We start from the raw sequence: 20,902 nt of genomic DNA, 5'->3' as shown, positions 1-20,902 counted from the left end.
GGGTGTTGATGAGCAGATGAGGGCTGGCTGGCGTAGGTGGATAGCTAATGTTTTTAGCATAGCTCTGTGAGGTCCCGTCGCTAAGTTAGCTTCAATGGCGCCGTTAGCAACAGCATTGTTAAGCTTCGCCAGGCTGGAAAGCATTAACCGTGTAGTTACAGGTCCATGGTTTAATAGTATTGTTGATTTTCTGTCTATCCTTCCAGTCAGGGGTTTATTTCTTTTGTTTCTATCTGCAGTTAAGCCCGATGCTATCACGTTAGCTCCATAGCTAAAGTGCTTCGCCGGTGTATTGTCGTGGAGATAAAAGTCACTGTGAATGTCCATTTCGCGTTCTCGACTCTCATTTTCAAGAGGATATAGTATCCGAGGTGGTTTAAAATACAAATCTGTGATCCACAATAGCAAAAGGATAAAGTGTGGAATCCAATGAGCCCTTGTACCTAAGTTACGGTCAGAGCGAAAAAAGATACGTCCTGCACTGCACTCTAGTCCTTCACTCTCACGTTCCTCATCCACAAATCTTTCATCCTCGCTCAAATTAATGGGGTAATCGTCGCTTTCTCGGTCATAATCGCTCTCGCTGCTGGTGTAAACAATGGGGAAATGGGAGGAGCCCTTCTACCTGTGACGTCACGCTACTTCCGGTACAGGCAAGGCTTTTTTTTATCAGCGACCAAAAGTTGTGAACTTGATCGTCGATGTTCTCTACTAAATCCTTTCAGCAAAAATATGGCAATATCGCGAAATGATCAAGTATGACACAGAATGGATCTGCTATCTCAGTTGAAATAAAAAAAAATCATTTCAGTAGGCCTTTAAAACATGCATAAACTTCAGTCTCTCTTTGAAATGTTTCGATTTTTGAGGACGCTATATATACACAGTGGAACTAACTGTGCTGCCCGGTCAGAATTTATCAAACACCACCAGCTATTGCTGTGCGCGCGCAACTGTGTGTTCACTGGTTAGTTAGCATAGCAGCGGAGACAACTTAACGAAAGCCCACACAAAGCCAAATGATTTGCATAAGATGGGTAAGTAAAAGTTAAATGATTTGTATCTCCTGAACGATCAATTTAATGCATGGTTGAAGCCGGTGGATGGAAACGTATAAAGCATTTAGTACCCAGATGTGCAGCCATCGAGGAGGGAAGGGTTTGTAAACATGGCGGTGAAAGTGAATGGAATGATTATGTTAAAGTCAAAAATCTGGGATAAGTCCGTGTCAAAGGATGCTGAAACGCCACAAACAGTTGCACAACTTTACAAAGTTGTGCAAGGGTTATGTAGGTTAAGTGGTGCCAATTGCCGAAAGACATCAATATGAGATGTTTATTAGTGAAATCATACTATTACATACAGTAAGCACACCCTCTGTGGTAGTAGTTTACTCAGCAGTACAACTATTAAAAAAACAATTCTCTTACAGTGGGGCAAAAAAGTATTTAGTCAGCCACCAATTGTGCAAGTTCTCCCACTTAAAATGATGACAGAGGTCTGTAATTTTCATCATAGGTACACTTCAACTGTGAGAGACAGAATGTGGAAAAAAAAATCCAGGAATTCACAGTGTAGGATTTTTAAAGAATGTATTTGTAAATTATGGTGGAAAATAAGTATTTGGTCAATAAAAAAAATTCAACTCAATACTTTGTACTATAACCTTTGTTGGCAATAACAGAGGTCAAACGATTACTATAGGTCTTTACCAGGTTTGCACACACAGTAGCTGGTATTTTGGCCCATTCCTCCATGCAGATCTTCTCGAGAGCTGTGATGTTATGGGGCTGTCGCCGAGCAACACAGACTTTCAACTCCCTCCACAGATTTTCTATGGGATTGAGGTCTGGAGACTGGCTAGGCCACTCCAGGACTTTCAAATGCTTCTTACGGAGCCACTCCTTCGTTGCCCGGGCGGTGTGTTTGGGATCATTGTCATGCTGGAAGACCCAGCCACGTTTCATCTTCAAACTCTCACTGATGGAAAGAGGTTTTGGCTCAAAATCTCACGATACATGGCCCCATTCATTCTTTCCTTAACAAGGATCAGTCGTCCTGTCCCCTTAGCAGAAAAACAGCCCCAAAACATGATGTTTCCACCCCCATGCTTCACAGTAGGTATGGTGTTCTTGGGATGCAACTCAGTATTCTTCTTCCTCCAAACACGACGAGTTGAGTTTATACCAAAAAGTTCTATTTTGGTTTCATCTGACCACATGACATTCTCCCAATCCTCTGCTGTGTCATCCATGTGCTCTCTGGCAGACTTCAGACGGGCCTGGACATGCAGGGGGACACGTCTGGCACTGCAGGATTTGATTCCCTGTCGGCGTAGTGTGTTACTGATGGTAACCTTTGTTACTTTGGTCCCAGCTCTCTGCAGGTCATTCACCAGGTCCCCCCGTGTGATTCTGGGATTTTTGCTCACCGTTCTCATGATCATTTTGACCCCACGGGATGAGATCTTGCGTGGAGCCCCAGATCGAGGGAGATTATCAGTGGTCTTGTATGTCTTCCATTTTCTGATAATTGCTCCCACAGTTGATTTTTTCACACCAAGCTGCTTGCCTATTGTAGATTCACTCTTCACAGTCTGGTGCAGGTCTACAATTCTTTTCCTGGTGTCCTTCGACAGCTCTTTGGTCTTGGCCATAGTGGAGTTTGGAGTCTGACTGTTTGAGGCTGTGGACAGGTGTCTTTTATACAGATAACAAGTTCAAACAGGTGCCATTAATACAGGTAACGAGTGGAAGACAGGAGCTTCTTAAAGAAGAAGTTACAGGTTTGTGAGAGCCAGAGATCTTCCTTGTTTGAAGTGACCAAATACTTATTTTCCACCATAATTTACAAATAAATTCTTTAAAATTCCTACAATTCCTGGATTTTTATTTCACATTCTGTCTCTCACGGTTGAAGTGTACCTATGATGAAAATTACAGACCTCTGTTATCATTTTAAGTGGGAGAACTTGCTCAATCAGTGGCTGACTAAATACTTTTTTGCCCCACTGTATATGATTTCTATTATTTGTTCCAATAATTTAATGTCAGCTTCTCATGCCTAATCTTTTCTCCAAGTTTATACAGCAACCGACATTAGAAGCGGTTGCCTGTTTAGTGTTTACACTCATCTTATTGTGGGGTGAGGAAAGCAATGTAGTTTTGCAAATGTCATCTTGTCATGCCTAAATAAAAACTAATCTTTGTGTATTAGCAATATGTTTTCAAAAAAGTCACAAAAAACAGGTAAAATGTATCCATACACACCAGATACAAAATGAGCTGAGCACATTTGAATGTTATCCACATTCACATCCAAATACACATTTAAGAACACAAGCCTTCCTTCTTTGTAGACAATTACTCTGTCTGCACACACTGTTTTTCACAAGTTTGTGCAGATACTAGGTGTTTTTATCGGTTTGCTCAATTTTGACAGCCAAAAAACAACATTACCAAAGTTAACCATTTAGCTGTAGCAGAGATGCTAACTGTCCCTTTCACAGACTGAGAAAAAACAATATATTGTTATGCTTTCCTCTACCATTGTTGATGTTACGTGAAAACACTTTATATGAAGCACACTGCACCTTTTGCAAGAAAAACTTCTTGGGAAATCTGGAAATTGTCTGTCACGATGTTTGCTAATATTTTTTTCAATTAGTTTACACTAGAGAAGCTCCCTTTTGGGACAAGGGGTAGAAAATGGATGGATGGATAGAGAAGCTCCTGGTGTATTTAGTTAGTTTAACCATTTTGTTTTCCAATGTGAAAGAGCAGTGAATGAATTAATATACTTAAAATTCATTCTGGACCTCTGATTTTACTTTGTCGTATTTTTTGTCCGTATGGATGTGAAAAGGTCTTAAATTATTTTCAAGATGGTCTTAAAAAAAGTCTTTAAAAGTCTTACATTTGACATGTTGAAACCTGCAGAGACCCTGATTATACACCATTAGGCCTAAGAAGATGACACATTTTGTTAGACGATAGATTGACCAACAAATTATTGCCGATAAACAATATAATTGCCATAATTTTTTGAGACCAAATAAACCGCTGATGGTATGATAATACATAGTAATGCATGTATATAATTTCAAATGCAATAATTTTGTATTTCCTGATGTTTTAACATTGTAATTGGAATGCAATTGATTAAATATCCAAGTAATAAAACGAACAAATAACAATAAAATATACTTTGTTAGCAACATTTTGCACTTGAGTAAAAATAACTACCAAAAGCAATAAAATATGTTGAGGGGAAGGAGGGGGGCCTCAAATATACACAACCAAAACAATAAATACAATGGCTAAAGTATTGACAAAGTTGCACTTCAGTATTGAACATGTAAGTAGAGTTGTACATTAATTAACTGTTAGGCCCTTTTTAAACTAAAAGTGCAGACTAACAATATAAACACTACAGTATTAACAGATCATATGCAAAAAAAAAACTTTAGTCTGGCATATTCCGAGTGAGGAACAGCAAGATGACATGACACATATCTGTCAAATGTTTGCAGCATTTTTAGAAATGCTAGGTTTTCATCTGTATGAAATGGCAGCATGTATTCGGCGATATGGTGTTCTTAACCACACTTTTTGTGAGGGCACACTTTTTTGTGCTCTTTGATTTGCACTGAATGTTTTTACTAAACACAAATTAAGTGTGGACTGTCTGGTGGTTGTGTTTTAAGTGGGCGTTCATGTTTGTTGTTTTCGACCATATTCGACAAACTAGCTCCAGAGTGTAGATAATCTCACCTTGTTCCAAAGGTTTCAACTGAAATATTCCCACATTGGTGCGGTAGCACTTGGTTTTGTAAACATTTTGTGCATGTTAGCTACTACATGTGTTAGTCACAGGCTAACTTGTTGCACTGTGTGCTGCTAGTGGGCCAGAGGCCCCATCTTGCCACACGGAATCAAAGACACTTAATGAAGGACAAGATAATTCACACCCTTCTTTTCATTCCACTATGGCACAAATGCATGCAGCTGCTGAAACCGATGAAAACAGTGAATGCTCTTAAAGTCTGTAAACGCATGCGTATAACGCTTTATCGATGCTGGAAAACTTACCCCCTTAAAGGCCTACTGAAATTAGATTTTCTTATTCAAACGGGGATAGCAGATCCATTCTATGTGTCATACTTGATCATTTAGCGATATTGCCATATTTTTGCTGAAAGGATTTAGTAGAGAACATCGACGATAAAGTTCGCAACTTTTGGTCGCTGATAAAAAAGCCTTGCCTGTACCGGAAGTAGCGTGACGTCACAGGTTGTGGAGCTCCTCACATCTGCACATTGTTTACAATCATGGCCACAAGCGGCGAGAGCGATTCGGACCGAGAAAGCTACGATTTGCCCATTAATTTGAGCGAGGATGAAAGATTCGTGGATGAGGAAAGTGAGAGTGAAGGACTAGAGTTGAGTTGAGTTTGAGTTTATTTCGAACATGCAAGCATACATGATACATCACAATTTCCAGTTTCTCTTTTCAACATGTTCGAAAAGGAGTAGGAAGAAGCAGAGCTTATTTAATCCTACCCCTTTTCTTCACATAACAGTTGCAAAACTTTTTGTTCACTTCCTGTTCACAATTTTTGCACAATAAACTCCATAAGTAATCACAATAAAAATAAATAAATAATAGTAAGAATTTAATAATAATAATTGGTGAAGTAAGTCATATTTCATATGATGAGATAAGTAAGATTACTTTAAGAATGAATGAATGGATGGATGAAATAAATTGAGAATGTTTGTCATGGTTCTTCTTCTTTGTACTTTGTAAACACTTTAGTTTGAAGAGTTTCTTGAAGTGTATCATATTAGTACATTGTTTGATTGCTTTGCTTAATCCATTCCATAATTTAATTCCACATACTGATATACTGAAGGTCTTAAGTGTTGTACGTGCAAACAAATGTTTTAAATTACGTTTTTCTCTAAGATTATATTTGTCCTCTTTTTTTGAGAAGAATTGTTGTATATTCTTGGGTAGCAGGTTATAGTTTGCTTTGTGCATACTTTTAGCTGTTTGCAAATTCACTATGTCGTGGAATTTCAGTATTTTTGATTCAATAAATAAAGGGTTTGTATGTTCTCTATATCCAACATTATGTATTATTCTAACTGATCTTTTTTGTAACACCGTTAACACTAGAAGTCCCAGCATTTTTCTGTCTACCTAGAAGACCCAGAGAGGGGTCATTTGGCCCGACGCTTTTCCCGAATACACTAATCACTCATTTTGTTATGATAATGAGGCTGTTAGGGGCAGTTTGTCTAGGTAGACAGAAAAATTATACATGTGGGAAATGCCGAAAGGAGCAATGGCAGTGCCAGGATTGTGAGTGACTGCTCAAATGTATGTCAGTCACGTTTACATGGACATGGTTTTTCATTCTTTGTAAATATGCTTTTTTCTTTGTAAATTTTTTTTTTTAAACTATTTTTGGCACACAAAAATAACAATTGCTTCTGCAACAACCCTCCACACCAAAACTGGGAAAACAGTTGCTTTTTCATTCTTTGTAAATATGTTTTGTTTTGTATTTTTTTTAACAATAAATGTCAGAGTGTTGATCCCTTCATTCTGTTGATCCTTGCAAAAACACACACAACCTACCTCAGAACTAAAGCTTGAGCTGTAAGGTCCCCTCCCCCACACAGGCTCAAGTGGCCCCCTGCCGTGTGCCACTAACAGCCACATTTTCATAACAAAAGGAGTGTCCACAGGGGGGACTAGGGGTCAAATGACCCTCTTGTGTGTTTTCTAGGTAAAAGTGTCAATTGACCCTTCTCTGGGACTTCGCGTGTTAATGAATGAAGTGTACTTTTGTAATTATTTCCCCATATTTCTACACAGTAGCTCAGATATGGTAACACTAGTGAGCAGTAGAGAATATGAAGGGATTTTTGGTCTAGAACATGTTTTGCTTTATTCATTATTGACGTGTTTCTTGCAACTTTATGTTGTATATTTTTTACGTGAGATTTCCAGTTCAATTTATCATCAATCATTATACCTAGAAATTTGGTTTAATTTACTCTTTCAATTTCTATTCCGTCTATTTGTATTTGTGTTTGACTTTCTCTTCTACTGTTACCAAATAGCATTATTTTAGTTTTACTAAGATTCAACGATAGTCTGTTTTTGTCAAACCATCTTTTTAATTTGTTAATTTCTTCTGTTATTATTTGTATTATCTCCTGTGTGTTCTCTCCTGAACAAAACGCTGTTGTATCATCCGCAAATAATACTAACTTTAAATCTTTTGTAACTTTACAAATGTCATTTGTATAGAGATTGAATAATTTAGGTCCTAGTATTGATCTCTGAGGTACACCACAGGATATATTTAGCGTTGTAGACGTGTGTTCGCCTAGCTTCACGTATTGTTTCCTGTTCGTTAGATAACTTCTTATCCAGTTTAAGATTAACCCTCTGATGCCATATCGTTCTAGTTTTTTGATTAAAATATTGTGATTAATTGTGTCAAATGCTTTAGTTAGATCCATAAAAACCGCTGCCGCACATTTTCTACTATCTATTGCATTGGTAATTTCTTCTGTAATTTCAATTAAAGCCATTGAAGTTGAAACATTAGCTCTGTATCCATATTGGTTCTCTTTGAGTATTCTATTTTTATTTATGAAACTTTCTAATCTGTTATTGAACAGTTTTTCAATGATTTTAGAAAATTGTGGAAGTAGAGAAACAGGTCTATAATTTGTAAATTGATGTTTGTCTCCAGTCTTAGAGGGCAGTGGAAGCGATTCAGATAGGGAAGATGCTGTGAGAGGTGGGTGGGACCTGATATTCAGCTGGGAATGACTAAAACAGTAAATAAACTCAAGACATATATATATACTCTATTAGCCACAACACAACCAGGCTTATATTTAATATGCCACAAATGAATCCCGCATAACAAACACCTCCCCCCTCCCGTCCATATAACCCGCCAATACAAATCAAACACCCGCACAACACACTCAATCCCACAGCCCAAAGTTCACCTCCCCAAAGTTCATACAGCACATATATTTCCCCAAAGTTACGTACGTGACATGCACATAGCGGCACGCACAGACGGGCAAGCGATCAAATGTTTGGAAGCCGCAGCTGCGTACTCACGGTACCGCGTATCCAACTCAAAGTCCCCCTGGTAAGAGTCTCTGTTGTCCCAGTTCCCCACAGGCCAATGTGTATCCAACTCAAAGTCCTCCTGGTAAGAGTCTCTGTTGTCCCAGTTCCCCACAGGCCAATGGTAAAGCTTGACTGTCATTGTTCGGGAATGTAAACAATGAAACACCGGCTACAACGTAGCCGCTACGTGTTTGTGTTGTTGCAGCCGGCCGCTAATACCCTGCTTCCCACCTACAGCTTTCTTCTTTGCTATCTCCATTGTTCATTAAACAAATTGCAAAAGATTCACCAACACAGATGTCCAGAATACTGTGGAATTTTGCGATGAAAACAGACGACTTAATAGCTGGCCACAATGCTGTCCCAAAATGTCCGCTACAATCCGTGACGTCACGCGCAAACATCATCATACAGAGACGTTTTCAGCAGGATATTTCGCGGGAAATTTAAAATTGCACTTTACTAATCTAACCTGGTCGTATTAGCATGTGTTGCAATGTTAAGATTTCACCATTGATATATAAACTATCAGACTGCATGGTCGGTAGTAGTGGGTTTCAGTAGGCCTTTAATTTTCCATTTATCATCAGTTTTTATGACTTACTGAATATCAACCCAGGCCTATACACCTTGGTAGTATTCATTAATTATTTTGTATTTTCTATTGCAATTGTATTATTTGAAATGACTGTCGCTGTTTAAGGTCTGGTCTTAAGATAAAAATCTTGTTTCAGAAGACTGTACAGGTGGAGGGGAATGATATAGAGGTGGCTTTTGTAAACGTTCCTGAGCCTGCGCCTGGAACTGAAGTGGAGATGGAGACAGACAGCTCACTTCCGCTATGTATTGGACAAGGATGCTCCAGACCAGCTTTACTGGACTCTGTTTATTGTGGCGCTGACTGCATTATTCAGCATGCTACCTTTACTATGAAGTCCATCTCTGACACAAAGGTGCCCAAACCTAGAGACCGAGCACAGAGAAAGGCTACAACTACAACACCTACTGCAAAGGTAATTATTTTAACCCATTTTAAACAAAGTGATCTAAAACTTTGGTGTCTTATTTAATGTCGCTTAGTATAAATATTTGACTCGTGCAAATATCTTTCTCTCAGGGTCAGTGTAGTAGGGTGTCTCCAAAGTTAGCAGCAAAAGCTGAGGAAAATGCCAACGAAGAGGAGTTGATGGAAGGTGATGGAACGCAAACAGCCTGTGACTCCAATCTCACAGAAGTTCAGGCCACTTCTCTACCGTCATCTAAGTTGTACACAGCGTGTATGTACCATTCACTACTCACACTCTTCCTAATCATACATCAATGTTAACCACAAGTGCCACCTTTCCCGGTAGATTTCCTACCTTTTTGTACAAGTAACACAATCATACACAACAATGATACACATAAAATCCTATAAGGTCACTAATAAGTAACAGGTGTCAGCAATGGGTGAGTATATTATTTAGTTCTTCTGGCAAGTATTAAGACATGTCTTATACTGAACCACAGTGCAAGCACAGTCTTGACATATGAACACATTAATTTAGTTTCAGAACTGGAAAACCAAAACAAAGTAGTGCACAGCAGTACTTTTTTAACTGGAGTTGGGTTGGCAGCGGTTTTTAATGCATTCAGAAGCATATCCTAATCATCCTGATCATTCTAATACTGATCAAGTGATGATTTTCAGCCTACTAAAGGTCTCCCACAGCCTTTAGGGGTTTTCCAAAAAAACACTCTAAATGTATACAAGATTTTTTTGTTTTTAAATTTTGACGTTACAGTCTACTCAGATCCCACTTAAAGACTTTACTGTCTATTGATGTTTGATTCATTTGAGGATTTAGGGAAAACAAGGATTGAATTCACAAAATCCACTCACAACTTTGTCATATAGACATATCCACCATAACTGATCTACTGAGGTGGACCTCTTTATACATCATTACTTTTAATTTATTCTACCTTTTGTAGTCCCAAGGGGAAATTCTCTTTACACTCTGTCATGTATATTTTACATGCAGTTCATGTTTAACGCACAGATCAAATCCACACGTCTGCAAGAATGGATTCAATGGGCATGAAAACAAAGAAAGGGTCAGCAGTGATGTGCTTCTGGGTTAGTTTGAGGGAGGATTGTGCCTTGCTAAAAGGTACAGGAAGCTGACTGATGTTTCTATCAACCTCTCCAAAATTACATACTGTGCATACACACAAATACATGTATATTAAAGTACATGGCATTCAACTCTTTCGTCCGGAAAACACTTTTATAGACTAAGCTACCGCGCAAATGACACTAAAAGCCTATTTGAACGACATAAGCTTCCAATTCACGCCTACATTTATTGTAGTTTCAAATTAAAAAACATTTCTTATTTACATGAATGGTTTTAGGTCAGACAAGATGACGTTTACAGTTGGCAAAGGCTAAAGATGATCAGTCTTTACTCCTTTGTACAAACTAACATGAACAATCAGTTTCAGAGTACTTCAAGGTCTATAGCAGTTTATTGGGATATTTTATTTCAAGCTTAGAAATGGAATTAGTTTTTAATGCCATAAACCATAACAATGTGTTTTTTTTGTGTAATTGAAGAACACAGTTGTAAGAACAGTGATGTAAAAAAAATTGCAAAACAGACCACAGGGACAATTGTTGTGGAAGAAGTAAGCCGCTTCTCGTCAGCCAACAAACTTTTCAGTTGCACACATCTTGAAGAACAGCACAGGTATTATTTATGTTTTCGGAGAACAAGCCTTTTCCAACTCCACAGTGCCACTAAATTATTACCATCTTGTGTACCTTGCCTATGATGACGTGTTCACGTCATTGGTAATTCAATTGATACTTCTATGAGGAAATACTGGGTTTTGTTCACATAGGCTGCATACAAAAAAGCTTCTCGTAACATACCCGCACGTCATAACTTAAAGACATTCTTGGCCCAGCAACATGTTCTGACTTTGATCAGAACCTTGGTTCTTACATAGCTCATTGTCTTGCTTCTGCAGCTTGGACACTCTTGATGCTGCGCCTCTCGTCACAAACGAAGTACGTACATACTCAGGGATCTTTTGTTGAAGACAAAGAGATGGAGGTTAATTCGGCACAGACCGATGGAGAAAATTGTATTTTCAATGTCACCAACCGTTTCCAGTCAGCCTTTTCATGTGCCCGTTTGAGGTCATCCGTCCTCTGCAAGGGAAAACATGTTATTGCATACATATCACAACACTACAACCATAAAGCCCAGGTTCTGTAAGAGGCAGGGGAGTGATGACGATTGTAAGGGCCCATGACTGACAGGGGCCCTAGAAAAATGTAAAACATTACTTCAGATTTAAAAAACATTTTTTTGGGGGTCCAAAGTGATATTTTTTACACTTTGGCCCCAAAGCCCTGGCGGCACCCCTGCATCCAACTTTGAGCAACATGTGAGAACTTTTGAATATAACTAGTTGAAAAAGCTGTTTGTGGTTTGGTAACAAGCATATTTATGCTTTGACACTTTTTTTTCCAAAGTATGCTTTTACTGCAAAGTTTACACAACACATAATCTTGGCTGGTTAATTTTGACCGGTGGTTTGACAGCCTTATAAGACATTTTTGAAAGTAGAAAACACACGAAACTTCAGCCTCCCACACACTTGAACAGCAATATATTTAGGTTTAACAAGATTGACTACAACAGCAAATTCTAATACTGAACAGTGTCAGGATTTGTAGTCTCATTACCATCATGTCACATGTTACAACATCTTTTATCATGCTCAGTCATATTTAATTTAGCCTCCCACACAAATGCTGGTGAGGTGGGGCATGCTGCTACACACCAATTTAAAAACAACGCTACAGGGTTTAAAAAAATTCTGTGTAGGTATTCGTAGATTCCCTATACTGGAAGTGTGATAGTAGACATGACATTCAAAACAAATTCCTTGATAAGTTTTATCACTTGCCTTTTACTGAAGAAAGAAAACACTTATTTTGTTTTGAGCCAAAAGAAGTAAAACTGGAAATTTTAAGTCATGGTTTTGTGGGTTTATACCTACATCAAATAGAAAAGCACTTAAAATATAGAAAAGAAGTACGACTTCATAAAATCTATTTTTAACTACCAACTGCATGTGCTTGTAGACATTTATACATGAGCCTCACATCTTTTACACACTCAAGGGTATCAGAATTTTTTTGTAATTTGTGGCTGGAGGCAAACCGTTCACAAACACATCACAGTTCATCACAGTCAGCCCTATAGAAGTTCCAATGATTTTTTACATTTTTATCTTTCAATCCTTCCACAATGGAAACTGCACATTGGTTATAAAACATCCCTATAAATCCATATAAAAAGGATGGAAATGAAGCTGCCCAGTCTTTCAGATTTCACTGCTTACGACAGGAACCTCAGAAGCAATGCAAGGCCAGTCAAAACCATCAAACTATATTATTTTACTTTTTTTCATTCCAAATGGTGAAACATGTTTGGGAGACTCAGACTCTTTTTTTATTTTTTACAATTAAAAAAAAAAAAGGTTTCAATTGAAAAGAAAACCTACTTTTTTTTACTTTTTCAAAAAGTAGTGTTGTAAATCAAAATACCATTGTACGACATTTAGATGACACCAATACTAAAGATCACAACACCTTTTCCTGTCAGATCTCCCGATGGAGCGACTGGCTCTTGGTTGTCACATGGATCATCTCAAGTTGTGGTTCTAACAAATTCCTACTTGTCGAGGTCAGGAAGCAACACGGTGACTGTATGTCAAACGTCTGTTTAAGATCTCTGGCCCAGTGGCGTCACTGCACACAGCCTCTTGCTGCTGATATTCATCTCTGCATCAAAGGAAACTCAACAAGCGAAACATTACCATGAACTTCAGACATGGCTGTGAAGTTAGGAGCCATTTGAACATATCTGGAGTGATTGCTGGTGCTTTACACTACATGCACATTTCTTCGCATTCACCACTTAGCGGTAGATGGCAAGATTTGTGACACTCAACATTCCCTTAATATGTTTTTTTTTTTAAAGCAGGGATTCTCAAACTGGTGTCCGTAAAATATATTTTGCAATAACTTTATGTATCATTAAACCGCTTAGCCAATTATAGAAACATTCTGAGCCAGTAACTACTGAATTTTAAACTAACCGTTCAAACTAGTACTTTTAAAAATGGTGCTGGTGTTCGGGAAAAATTTGCTACACATAAGAATTTGCTGCCCAACGCTCCTGAGCATGCACACTCATACACATCAACGCTAAAGGTTTCCTCGAACATAATAACCATAGCAATTCAGGTAAAAATTGTTTTGATACATTGTGGTTATTTTTAGACAAAAACGAAACAAAAACAGTGTAAACCTAGTTCAGCCTAAACGGCATTGAATGAAAGATAACAATAAGTATTGTTTAGAGGTGGGAATCTTCGGCCACCTTACGATTCAGGAGCTACGATTCGATTAGAAATACATTTTTGATGCATCTTTAATTTATGTACCGGTATATTCATGCAGTTTCACATGTTTTTTTTTTTTTTTTTACTAAATACGGGTTTATCACTTGTAACTTTTAAAAACAGTGCATTTGTAATAAAAAATTTGTACAAGCGGTAGAAATGGATGGATGGAAATTTCCATCACAGTTATTAAATTAATGGAAATGTGTGCAAAACTGGAACCCTATAATAAAGGAGCTGGTCGGATCTCTCAGGGAGGTGGCTCGCTGCAGTCAGCCCAATTTTAGAACTGTCTGCATTACTTTATTTATAAATCATAAATAAATCAATCAATTTTCGATTATTGACATTTACTAATCAATGTTATAATCGTCCATGTACGCATTTGCGATTCATCAAAAAATCGATTATTTCCCCCACCTCTATCAAAAATCATTGAATAGCAATAAAAATCAATCAGATCAAAGAGTGCAAACTTAAAAATTCTGTTTTAGTAAGTGGATAAGTGCAGGCTTTTTTTTGAAGTATCTTTAGAGTTAGTGTGTACTGATGTTAAAGACAATGTACACTTTATTGCACATGTAATTATAAAACTATTTGGATGATTAAATGCTTTATAATTCCACAAGAGTTTTGCTGCAGCACACGCGTGTACGAGCTGTCCGGTTAGGTTATACAGAGCAACTGCTTTAGTGATCGCTCGGTGCATTGTTCTCCTTTTTCATCAAACTTTACATTTGTGCAAATGATTTTGCCACAGTAAGCTGCTTCTTAGCTTGCTTTTGCCCAATTAAAGCACTGACAACGTTTTATTTTCTTTGAAACAAATGTCTTGCTCTCGTTAGCATTCGCATTAGCCATGTTTTGCTAGGCTTGTGGATCTCCGCCAAGGAAGTAAGGGGGCGGGCGAGGTCTACGGAAGCTCATGGGGGCAAAAAAAATACTGGAGAATGAGGAAAAAAACATCTATTTTGTATTATTTAAATTGTCTGCAACAAAAAAATTTGAATTAATCTCTAAAATCGACATACTGCCAAGGCTTTGTATGTATATATGTATGTAAGTAGGAATGAACGTATATATGTGTGTGTGTGTGTGTGTGTGTGTGTGTGTGTGTGTGTGTGTGTGTGTGTGTGTGTGTGTGTGTGTGTGTGTGTGTGTGTGTGTGTGTGTGTGTGTGTGTGTGTGTGTGTGTATATAAATGTACAGTATATATACACGTATATATGTGTGTGTGTATATATATATATATATATATATGTATGTAAATGTATATACATCGTGTGTATATACAAAACTCGCAACCAGTGAAGTTGGCACGTTGTGTAAATCGTAAATAAAAACAGAATACAATGATTTGCAAATCCTTTTCAACTTATATTCAATTAAATACAATTCAATTGAATAGACTGAGAAGACAAAATATTTAATGTTCGAACTGAGAAACTTAATTGTTTTTGTAAATACTCATTAACTTAGAATTTAATGGCAGCAACACATTGTAAAAAAAAGTTGGCACAGGGGCATTTTTACCACTGTTACATGGCCTTTCCTTTTAACAACACTCAGTAAATGTTTGGGAACTGAGGAGATACATTTTTAAAGCTTTTCAGAGATACATTTTTTAAGCTTTTCAGGTGGAATTATTTCCCATTCTTGCTTGATGTACAGCTTAAGTTGTTCAACAGTCCGGGGTCTCCGTTGTGATACTTTATGCTTCATAATGCGCCACACATTTTCAATGGGAGACAGGTCTGGACTACAGGAAGGCCAGTCTAGTACCCGCACTCTTTTACTACGAAGCCACGCTGTTGTAACACGTGCAGAATGTGACTCTGCATTCATTTCTTGCTGAAATAAGCAGGGGCGTCCATTAAAAAGACGTTGCTTGGATGGCAACATACATATGTTGCTCCAAAACCTGTATGTACCTTTCAGCATTAATGGTGCCTTCACATATGTGTAAGTTACCCATGCCTTGGGCACTAATACACCTCCATACCATCCCAGATGCTGGCTTTTGAACTTTGCGCCTATAACAGTCCGGATGGTTCTATCACTCTTTGGTCCAGAGGACACGATGTCCACAGTTTCCAAAAACAATTTGAAATGTGGACTCGTCAGACCACGGAACACTTTTCCACTTTGCATCAGTCCATCTTATGTGAACTCGGGCCCAACAAAGCCGGCGGCGTTTCTGGGTGTTGTTGATAATGTCTTTCGCTTTGCATAGTAAAGTTTTAACTTGCACTTATAGATGTAGCGACGAACTGTAGATAGATAGATAGTACTTTATTGATTCCTTCAGGAGAGTTCCTGTAATTACTGACAGTAGTTTTCTGAAGTGTCCCTGAGCCCATGTGGTGATATCCTTTACACACTGATGTCGGTTTTTGATGCAGTACCGCCTGAGGGATCGAAGGTCATGGGCATTCAATGTTGGTTGTCGGCAAGTGTGATCAAGACAAAATCGCCAATTTTTTGCAGATCTGAAGATCTGTGCGGTTGTTATGGTACGTCGAGAATGATCCATGAATGCATGTTAGAATGCATGAAAATGCATGTTGGAAGGTTTTCTTTTATATATAAAAGACATATTAATTATGTATCTCCAATATAAAAATGAAATGCAAATCATCTGAATTTGTTTTCATTAGACCCATTAGTCGTCCAGCAACTATAAATGTAATAATGAATATTAGCAAATAGATGATAGGTCTATATTCTTTTTACTTTTGACAGTCCTAATATGTTGACACACAGGTAGGAAGGAGGATTCTTAGTCCATCGTTTTGTCTTTGCAGTGCGAACTCCTCCTGTCTCACAACCACATGTGCATTACAGCCAGTTTGCACACACATTTCAAATGTGCTAAATATACAGTTGCAAGAAAAATTACGTGAACCCTTTGGGATTACTTATATTTCTGCATATTTTTGGCATAAAATGAGTTCTGATCTTCATTTAAGTCACATCAATAGACAAACACAGTCTTCTTAAAAATTATGTTTTCCTGTTTTTTTTTTTCTTCAACACAACGTCTAACATTCACACTGTACATATGGAAAAAGTATGTGAACCCCTTAGCTTATGACAGGTGTTAGTTAAAGCTGCCCTGCTCGATAAAAACACACACCAATTTTGAGTACGCTGTTCTCAAGAAGTTTTGCCTGATGTGAACAGTTGCTTAGCACAAAAGGGCTCTCTAAAAACCTACGATCAAGAATCATTGACATACATGAAGCTGGAAAGGGTTACAAAAGTATCTCTAAAAGCCTTGATGTTCATGTGTCTACGGTAAGAGAGATTGTCTACAAATGGGGAAAGTTCAGCACTGTAGCTTCTCTCCCTAGGTGTGGTCATCCTGCAAAGATGACCGCAAGAGCACGGCGCAGAATGCTCAATGAAGTGAAAAATAATCCTAGTGTGTCAACTAAAGACCTACAAAAATCTCTGGCACATGCTAACATTTTTATTGACCAACCAACAATAAGGGAAACATTAAACAAGAGTGGAGTTCATGGGGGGACACTACAGAGGAAGCCACTGCTGTCAAGAAAAAAATATTGCTGCACATTTGAAGTTTGTAACCTAGATGTTCCACAGCACTGCTGGTAAAATATTCTGTGGACAAATGAAATCAAAATTGAGTTGTTTGGGAGGAACACACAACGCTACGTGTGGAGAAAAAAAGGCATAGCACACCAACATCAAAACCTCATCCCATTGGTGAAATATGGTGGAGGGAGCATCATGGTTTGGGGCTGTTTTGCTGTCTCAGGGACTGGACGGATTGCTGTCATCGACGGAAAAAGAAATTCCCAATTGTATCAAAACATATTGCAGGAAAACTTAGAAGCACCTGTCCGCCAACTGAAGCCCAAGAGAGGATGGGTGATGCAACAGGACAATGACCCATAAAAGTAAATCAAAAACAAGAGTGGCTTAAAGGCCTACTGAAACCCACTACTACCGACCACGCAGTCTGATAGTTTATATATCAATGATGAAATCTTAACATTGCAACACATGCCAATACGGTTAACTTATAAAGTGCAATTTTAAATTTCCCGGGAAATATCCGGCTGAAAACGTCTCGGTATGATGACGTTTGCGCGTGACGTCACGGATTGAACGGAAGTATTTGGAGACTATTGTGTCCCAATACAAACAGCGTCTGTTTTCATCAAAAAATTCCACAGTATTCTGGACATCTGTGTTGGTGAATCTTTTGCAATTTGTTTAATGAACAATGGAGACAGCAAAGAAGAAAGCTGTAGGTGGGATCTGTGTATTAGTGGCTGGCTACAGCAACACAACCAGGAGGACTTTGAGTTGGATAGCAGACGCGCTATCCGACGCTAGCCGCCGACCGCACCGATGATCGGGTGAAGTCCTTCGTCGCGCCGTCGATCGCTGGAACGCAGGTGAGCACGGGTCGTGATGAGCAGATGAGGGCTGGCGTAGGTGGAGAGCTAATTGTTTTTAGCATAGCTCTGTCGAGGTCCCGTAGCTAAGTTAGCTTCAATGGCGTCGTTAGCAACAGTATTGCTAGGCTTCGCCAGGCGGGACAGCATTAACCGTGTGGTTACAGGTCCAGGGTTTGGTTCGGTGTCTCCTGATAGTAGAAGTAATAGTAGTATTGTTGATCTTCTGTCTATCCTTCCAGTCAGGGGCATGTTTCTTCTTTTTCTATCCGCAGTTAAGCACGATGCTATCACGTTAGCTCCGAAGCTAAAGTGCTTCACCGATGTATTGTCATGGAGCTAAAAGTCACTGTGAATGTCCATTTCGCGTTCTCGACTCTCATTTTCAAGAGGATATAGTATCCGAGGTGGTTTAAAATACAAATCCATGATCCACAATAGAAAAAGGAGAAAGTGTGGAATCCAATGAGCCCTTGTACCTAAATTACGGTCAGAGCGAAAAAAGATACACCCTGGCGTCCTGCACTGCACTCTAATCCTTCACTCTCACTTTCCTCATCCACAAATCTTTCATCCTCGCTCAAATTAATGGGGTAATCGTCGCTTTCTCTGTCCGAATCGCTCTCGCTGCTGGTGTAAACAATGTGCAGATGTGAGGAGCTGTTCAACCTGTGACGTCACGCTACTTCCGGTACGGGCAAGGCTTTTTTATCAGCGACCAAAAGTTGCGAACGTTATCGTCGATGTTCTCTACTAAATCCTTTCAGCAAAAATATTGCAATATCGCGAAATGATCAAGTATGACACATAATGGACCTGATATCCCCGTTTAAGTAAGAACATTTCATTTCAGTAGGCCTTTAAATAATAGTAAATACGCATTCTGGAGTGGCCCAGTCAGATTCCTGAACTCAATCCGATTGAGATGCTGTGGCATGACCTCAAGAGAGCAATTAACACCAGACATCCCAAGAATATTGCTGAACTGAAAACACTTTTGTAAAGAGGAATGGTCCAAAAGTCCTCCAGACCGTGCAAGTCTAATCTCCAATTACAGTGAATGTTTGGTTGAGGTTATTGTTGTCAAAAGAGGCTCAACCAGTTATTAAATCCAAAGGTTCACATACTTTTTCCACCCTGCACATGTTCTGTTCAATAAAAAATGAAAATATTTTTTTTTTTTGTGCAGTATTAGTTTAAGCAGACTGTGTTTGTCTATTGTTGTGACTTAGATGAAGATCAGAACACATTTAATGTCCAATTTATACAGAAATCCAAGTAATCCCAAAGGGTTCACATACTTTTTCTTGCAACTGTAAATGCAAAACAGTGGCCAAAGAATAGTTTCAGCCTCAATAAATCACATTGCGAACACAAAATTATTTTATTTGATCTCCTCCCTCTATTGTGGGTGTTCTAATGATCAGCATTTATTCACCATATCCAGTGCGTCCGCAAAGTAGTTACAGCGCTTCACTTTCACCACATTTTGTTGTTACAGCTTTATTCTAAAATGGAATTATTTTGTATCCTTAAAATTCTACACACAATACAAATAACGACAATGTAAAAAGGTTTTGTTAATTTTTTTTAGAACATTTTTTATGCAAATTTATGGGAAACAATAATAAAAAAATCACATGTACAGTATATCCGCAAAGTATTCACAAAACTTCACTTTTTCCACATTTGGTTATGTCACAGCCTTATTCCAAAATGGAATAATACATTTTGTCCTCAAAATTCTACAGACAATACCTCATAATGAAAATGTGAAAAGTTTATCGTTTTTTTTTTAAATTAGCAAATTTATTGATACTAAAAAAAAACCCACATGTAAGTATTTACAGACTTTGCTCAATGCTTTCCTGATGCACTTTTGGCAGCAATTACAGCCTCAAGTTTTTTTTAAAAATATTTTTGCCACATTGCTGCATTTATCTTAGTCTAGTCAGGCAGTTGACCAAGAACTGCCCATTCTGTCAAAGCCTCAGCATTCCTCTGTGGAAAGAGGAGAACCTAACAGAAAGACAAGCATCTCTGCAGCAATCCACCAATCACACCGGTATGGTATAGTGGCCAGCCATTTCTTAGTAAAAAGTTTGCCAACTTGTCCCTGAAATACCATGACAAACAAAATTATTTGGTCTTATGAGACAAAGATTGGACTCTTTGGCATGAATGCCAGGCGCCAGGTTTATAGAAAACCAGGCACCGCTCATCACCAGGCCAATGCCATCCCTACACTGACGCATGGGGACAATACCATCCCTACACTGACGCATGGGGATGCTTTTCAGCTGAAGGAACTGGGAGCTTAGTCAGGATAGAGGAAATTATGAATGTAGCAATGTACAGAGACTAAATGGTAAATGGTTGTACTTGTATAGCGCTTTTCTACCCCTTTTTAAGGAGCCCAAAGCGCTTTGACAGTATTTCCACATGCACCCATTCACACACTGATGGCGGGAGCTGCTATGCAAGGCGCTAACCAGGACCCATCAAGAGCAAGGGTGAAGTGTCTTGCCCAAGGACACAACGGATGTGACTAGGATGGTAGAAGGTGGGGATTGAACCAGTAACCCTCAGATTGCTAGCACGGCCACTCTCCCAACTTTGCCACGCCGTCCCCAGACATCCTGAATAAAAACCTGCTCCAGAGTGCTCTTGAATTCAGACTGGGGTGACGGTTCAACTTTCAGGAGGACAACGATCCTAAACACACAGCCAAGATATCAAAGGAATGGGTTCAGGACAACTCTGTAAATGTCCTTGAGTGGCCCTGCCAGAGCCCAGACTTGAATAGGCCGATAGAACATCTCTGGAGAGATCTGAAAATTG

At 38.7% G+C, this 20,902-nt stretch overlaps 1 protein-coding gene across 5 annotated transcripts in view; it reads left to right on the top strand.

The window, feature by feature from the left end:
- Positions 1-20,902, top strand: part of LOC133653989 (death-inducer obliterator 1-like) — a 74,580-nt gene that overhangs the window by 3,421 nt on the left and 50,257 nt on the right. For 2 of the 5 annotated variants that reach the window (XM_062053883.1, XM_062053887.1), the window contains exons 5-6: positions 8,903-9,181; positions 9,286-9,445. In XM_062053883.1, the coding sequence (XP_061909867.1) occupies positions 8,903-9,181; positions 9,286-9,445 (439 nt within the window). Of the gene's footprint in view, positions 1-8,902; positions 9,182-9,285; positions 9,446-11,183; positions 12,804-12,832; positions 14,737-20,902 lie in introns of those variants that run through there. The other 3 variants (XM_062053886.1, XM_062053885.1, XM_062053884.1) reach the window with 3 other exon arrangements.

Source organism: Entelurus aequoreus, linkage group LG07, assembly GCF_033978785.1.
Source record: "Entelurus aequoreus isolate RoL-2023_Sb linkage group LG07, RoL_Eaeq_v1.1, whole genome shotgun sequence".
Taxonomy (NCBI): Eukaryota; Metazoa; Chordata; class Actinopteri; order Syngnathiformes; family Syngnathidae; genus Entelurus; species Entelurus aequoreus.
This window is presented reverse-complemented; position numbering and strand designations above follow the sequence as displayed.